Source organism: Stylophora pistillata, chromosome 5, assembly GCF_964205215.1.
Source record: "Stylophora pistillata chromosome 5, jaStyPist1.2, whole genome shotgun sequence".
NCBI classification, from domain to species: Eukaryota; Metazoa; Cnidaria; class Anthozoa; order Scleractinia; family Pocilloporidae; genus Stylophora; species Stylophora pistillata.
In genome coordinates, this window is record NC_142523.1 from 34,137,993 (window position 1) to 34,144,279 (window position 6,287).

The following is a 6,287-nucleotide window of genomic DNA, read 5'->3' on the forward strand; positions in this document are numbered from 1 at the left end:
GCATCTGGGCAGAGTAGACCTGTGACGTCACTTCGAGAAGACGCTCAAGGAATTCTCAGCCAGTGGTTGACCTGCGAAAGCCTTTCTAGCACTAGATTCATTCTGCGGCATATTTGCGACCAATATCGATCTAACCTTCCAAACATAACCTGTGAACTGTGCAAAATGGCGCGAAATACAGATTGTTGGGTTCTCAAAGTGACGTCACATTAGTCGCCAGACTCTTGATCCTTGAAACGCTGTCGTGAGTCAAAATGGCGGTGATTTTAATGCGATTTTCCATACTTCACCGGGACACAAAAATTTAAGGATTTGACCAAATCCAAAAATGTTTTTGGAAGGGACACTCACCAAAGCATAAAGATTTTTTTAACACGAAAAAGAAATTTAGGAGTTAGGTGCACTTTAAGCATCTACACATAGAATGTAATTTTCCCCTTACAAGACCACCCTGAATCAAACATCAAGGTAATGAGAACTAAGGAAATGATCACCAACTAAAGATTTTCTTGATTTTTCGACAAATTCTCTTCGTCAGTAGAAAACGAAATATCTACAGAAGAGAATGAAGAATCTAGATGTTGTCAGTCAGTTGCTTAAAGTGTTAAGCAAATAAAATGATCAAAACACACGTAGAGCCTCACCTCCGACGCCCAGAATGAATCGCTGGCATTTGTCTTCTACATTTTGGGAGCAGTTCGAAGGAAGACAACAATAATAATATCCATGATCAGTATAATCCACTCCAGACACGATCAGAATCGATGGGCCAAATGTGTTTTGATGAATCTTGTAGTGTCCACCTGATCCATCTGACAGGAAACACAGCCAAGGTAAAGTGAGACAAATTCATTTCCTCTAGAACAGATAATTTCTTAGTCTCCCTCGCAGCCGTTTTTTTCGGATGTCACGCAACGCTCTCCCAAAAGAACGGCTGCTGACAACCGAACTACATTCCTTTCTCCGAATTGGCCAATCACAGCTCGGGTTCCATTTTCAGGAACCTTTTCGCATCAGACTCACCTTTTGAGACTCGTCCAATCAGATACCGTTTTCAATCGCGATCCTCGTGTGGAAAACACAAGACAAATGGCGGTGCTTGAAGTAGCTTTTCGCAAAGCGTCGTCAAAGTTCCAAATTCTCGAGCTTAAAGCTCACCAGAAGCTTGCAATTAAAAGAGTTTTAGTCGAGAAAGAGGATGTTTTTGCTAAGTTGCCCACAGGATCCGGGAAATCGTTAATAATTATATCAAGCACTCCCGCTCGTGTTTGAACATGTTACCGATGAAAGTGGTCATATTATTGTTATTGTCGTTGCGCTGTACCAATGTGCGGAAACACTCGATAATTCGGGCCGATTTCCTGTACCGGTGATAAGAAGCCAGGAACATAACTAATCGGGTTCGCTCCAGCTAGCAGCGGACTGGCAAATGAAGAAGTACAAGTAGTGTAGGAGACGTTGGCCGACCTAAATTGCAGTGTTCTCGAGGCTTCGCCCGGTTTAATGACGGAAAGCACGTGCTTTTTTCCTCCTGATCTCCATCTGTAGGTCGAAGCAAGCGTTTAGCCCTTAGCCTAGATTGAAAGGGGTCTTGTATTTCCTTTTGATTATTGATGTAATTTACTGTCTCTTATATACTCTGACTTTTGTAATCTGTAGTAACCTCTTGAAATAGTGCGAATAAAGAGTTTCAGTTCAGTTTTTAGCTTCTTCTGCTTTCTCAGTTGCTCGCTGAAACTTTAACAACCGCTCAAACAATCTAGCGTCCGTCTCGTTGGCGTAGCAGTTGACGTCTATGGTAAGCGTAGATTTTATAATTTCAACGAAATTGTGAGACGTTTTCCCAAAAATATATACTCTATCTTTACCAGGGCACAACGATGAACATGTGAAACATTTCGAGCTCTCATCGACAAATTTCGCCAGTGTTTCTCCCAACATCCACATTTTCGCGTGAAACCTTACGTCATACAGATTTTCTGGTATGTGATTGGTCTGTTCAATAGACCGCGACCAAACCGCAAGGACAATGAGAAAGGAATGTAGTTCGGTTGTTAGCAGCCGTACTTTTGGGGGAGCGTTGCGTGACATCCAAAAAAAACGGCTGCGAGGGAGACTAATAATTTTTCTGACTGTTTCTGTTTTATCACAAAAAATAAATAAAGATAATAAATAACTTATACTGGCAGATGATGACGAACCCACAAAGATTGCGTTGAATTGTTTTAATAGGAGCCCTTGATGAAATGAGCATCTTTAAACCTTACTTATGTAAACCTGAACACTGTCTTCATTCTGCTTCTTCACCTTCCATTCTACCTCCAAAGGAAATCCTTTTGGAGCGCACTCAAACGACACAGTGCTTCCTTTAGAAGCCTTCTCAGTCCTCAATGTCTTCCTTTGGCTTGGAAACCAAGGTGCAACTAGAATAAATCAATGACCAGGTAACACTTGAATTGTCCAAGTAAGGGGTGCAATCTTGGATTAACAACAAGACATACACGTACATTTACCCTGGTTTACAAAGAAAAAATGGTAGATAGAGATCGAAATACCGTCTATGTACAGTACATGTAATGTAAAAATTGGGCCATTGAAAGTTCACCAGGAAACTGCTAAGTAGCCTTAAAATTATCTGATCTCTAAGGCTGAATGAACCTTCCCAGGTATGCTGTACCAAGGAAAATGTCTCAGCTTACCAAATGCTTTCCCTTCTTCTCCCAGAAGTGACTGCAATGTAACCTCTCCATACAAATTTAAAACTCAGTCTATTCAGCAAACAACTGAAACAAGATGTTTTTTCTCTTCTTGTGACAAGCGTTAACGAAAAAATATCCTGGGATTACTAGGTTCATACAAAGCAATTTATCAGTTTAAAGGTGGTAGCTATGATGTAATTATAACAAATTCTCTAAAATAGCTATCGCCTCCCGGTTAGCTCAATTGGTTAGAGCGGCGGATTGCGTTGTGTGGGAGGTCGAGGGTTCGAGCCCCGGCCGGACCAATACTTATGGTCTTAAAATAAGTAAGGAGAGTTTGCAACCTTTCTATGTTCAAAAAATGGAAAGATATTCTACTCTTCTTGGATAAGGACCGATAAACCGTAGGCCCCGTCTTCTGCAGGGTTAGGGGTAGGAGACGTTAATTTCCCACGCACGAGATCTCTGTGTGGTGGATGTCCTCTCCTGGGTGGGATGGGTGGGTGTTGGCCCTGAAAAACCCCTATGGGGAGTGGTCAATTAACCATGTATGTATGTATGTATGTATGTATGTATGTATGTATGTATGTATGCATGTATGTAGGTATGTATGATGAGAGACTTAGTCATTTCTAATCAGATAATCAGATCCGGGTGCAGGTATTTCTGGAAATATAAAACGGTGTTTTCATCTTGGGTACTTTACTTTCTGTTTAATAATGGTATGGCTTTTAAAAGTCAGGGTATTACAGAATTGATTGAATGCTTATCAGTCCATGCAGATTCATAGTGCCCATACAGAATGTACAATGCAGCTCTTTTACCCCTTTAACCAAGACAGAATTTTGTTTTTATAATATCAATACAATATCACACAGACAAGTCATGAGAAGAAAGAAAAATATCAATTAGGAGATTGTTGGTTGATCCAATAGTAAATTGACCGAAGTAACAGCAGAAAAATTGAATGGCAGACAGTAACAAGAATTACAAATGAGATCTTGCAAGTGAAAGGGTTCAATTATGCAGACTTTTAAAAATGTGGCCCAGGTTTCTTCAGTTTGTTGATTTCTTGTACCACACATAATGTACAATTAATGTACCACCACAGTTAAACCTTTAATATACTGCTACGAGTGACCAAGACAGAATTTCTCCTTACAATATCAATACAAAATCAAGCAGACAAGTGATGAGAATAAACAAAAATGTCAATTAGGGGATCATTGGTCAATCCAATACCAATTCAATCGCCCGATTTTAATTCGTACGCATGATATGGCAGACAGTACTTATGAGATATTTCGAGGGAAAGGGTTAAACTCTTCTTAAAGAGCTTCTTAAAAAAAAAAATTACTGTCAACACACATGTAGTAGTGCATTGTACTTACTCTTAATAAATATGCCATCTGTAACTTTGTACTCCTTAATATGCCTCAGCTTTACTTCCAAAAGGCATGTGTAATTTCCTCCTTGTTGGACACCAACCTTTGTAACTTTCAGTGGGGCTATAAAGTCCTGTTGCACATCTGGATCTGGATACCGCACACTCTCCAACAACTTCCCATCTTTATACCAGGAAATCCTCCTCAGTGAGGTGCTGTTCTCGTTTCCTCTTTTAGTTAGGTTGCAGAAGATTATGATGTCGTAACCTGGATTAAGAACACTGGAATCTGTGACTTTCACTGTTGGAATTTCATTTCCTGAAATACAAGAATGTGTAAACAATTACATGTAGGTGAAGATTATTGGCCAAGTGCTCAAGCATCAGGTGGATTGATTTTTCTGTTAACTAATATACACATTTTGTTTCCTTGTTGGAATGAAGATGGTTCATATAGAAATATTTTGCTGAATACGGAACTTTGTGAAAAGGTACTTTTCAATCCAAGATGAGGGCATAACTTTTTGATAATCATTCAGCACCCACACTACCTGTAAACTGCACATTCGAAGTGAAAAATAACAGGAACTTTGACTTTATTTGAACAATGGCAAGTAACCACACTACAACAGCTCATCCTATTCTCAGTGGTTTAAAGGAGATAGCAGTAGTGTTTTTCCCCACAATAAGATGCCAGTCGTCAGAAAAGTTACCCCCATCCCTTGCATTTCCTCCTGTTTTCTGACAGTTTATTTTTACTCAATTCTATACTCAATGGATAGACACGACATACATAATAGACCTATTTATGCTGTGAGAGTACAAAGTAATGAAATTTCATCTGCAATGCATAGACTTACTTGTAATAACACTAACACTAAAGCCATGCCTCTTTAGTACGCTTACATTTTTTGCAAAAGCATGGCACTCATAGCTTCCAAGATCACCATACTGACTGTCATCCTGAATTGTTACATTCTTCAAAGTCATGGTAGTGTACAATTTAATGTTTCCTCCTACAACGAAAACAATTAACTTGTTTGCAGGAGGAGAAGAATATGGCTTTGTACTGTACAGATTATAGAGGGGGAGGGGAGAGGGAGGGGAGAGATCCCATTCCAGGCACAAATTGATAAAAAATTATCATGGCATCAAGTATCCAAAAAAGGAAAAGTTCAAATCTCTCTTGTTATATGTGCAAGGTTTCAGGGAAATCTTGATGTTCTGACAAACTTTAAAGGAAATAGAATTCATGGGTCACATATAATTCAGGAGGGAAATCATGACTCAGCCTCGTTCACACTGTTTATGACGATTTTAAGAATCCTGCTTTGGGAGTAAAGTTTGAGGTCCAGCAGTTGTTTTGTTTTTATTTTTTTCTGGAGCCAGATAGTTTTTTTTTTTACATTATCTGTAATACAAAGATATACTTACTTATATTCTCTGTTCTTTGATTAAACACAAATCTATCCCCCTCTAACTTTCTGTATAGGTTAAGGTCATCTCTCCTATAAAACTCTATTCTATCTGGTTGAAGTTTACCAGATGCTTCAAATGCAATGCAAGTAACGTTTGCTGAGGTGTACTCTAGACGGTAGATGTTCTCTGGGAAAGGTTGTATGACTCCAAATGATGGTTCCCCTGAACAAAAAAAAAAAGAAAAGAAAAAAAAAACTTGTACACGTCCATTTATTAAACTGCAGGAACTGCACATACATGTACAGTATACTTGTTTCTAATATCCTAAGCACCTCCTCCAGAAAATGCCATACACTGCAGGAAAATTAAGGAGATTCAAACTGGGACTACTCAAAAGGCTGCAAGGCTGGGGAAAAAAGGCTAGAAATGAGAAACCGGTGTGCTTTTCTGCATGGGGAGGGGGGGACAGATTAATTTAAAGCTGTAATGGATTTTTTCCCATACTGTACCTTACCGCTATGAAGCTGTTATGTACATTGTAACTATACCTAAAATTCGCAATCTCAGAATTGCTGCTCGATCAGCAAAAACATATGATTCTCAAATTAGTATATTTTAAAGCCTATGTAATGCGGTAAAAATATTTAGTGCATGAAAACACTGTCTAATTTCACAAATTCGACTTCAAATATCATTTCCAAATTCATGTATACAATTCTAAATGGCCAATGAGCTAAATTTTGTAGAACAAACCACACAATTTTCATAATTATTCAATAGAGTGT

General features: G+C 38.8%; 1 protein-coding gene across 1 annotated transcript; it reads right to left on the minus strand.

Annotated features, from left to right (window-relative positions):
- Positions 1–2,118: 2,118 nt before the first annotated feature.
- On the minus strand, positions 2,119–5,842 carry LOC148731598 (uncharacterized). The gene is made up of 4 exons (XM_088761346.1): positions 5,518–5,842; positions 4,944–5,099; positions 4,091–4,402; positions 2,119–2,423 (listed from the first exon to the last, which is right to left on the minus strand). Exons 1-4 carry the CDS (start codon positions 5,795–5,797, stop codon positions 2,257–2,259), a joined length of 915 nt encoding a protein of 304 aa, XP_088617472.1. The 5' UTR covers positions 5,798–5,842; the 3' UTR covers positions 2,119–2,256.
- Positions 5,843–6,287: the final 445 nt, after the last annotated feature.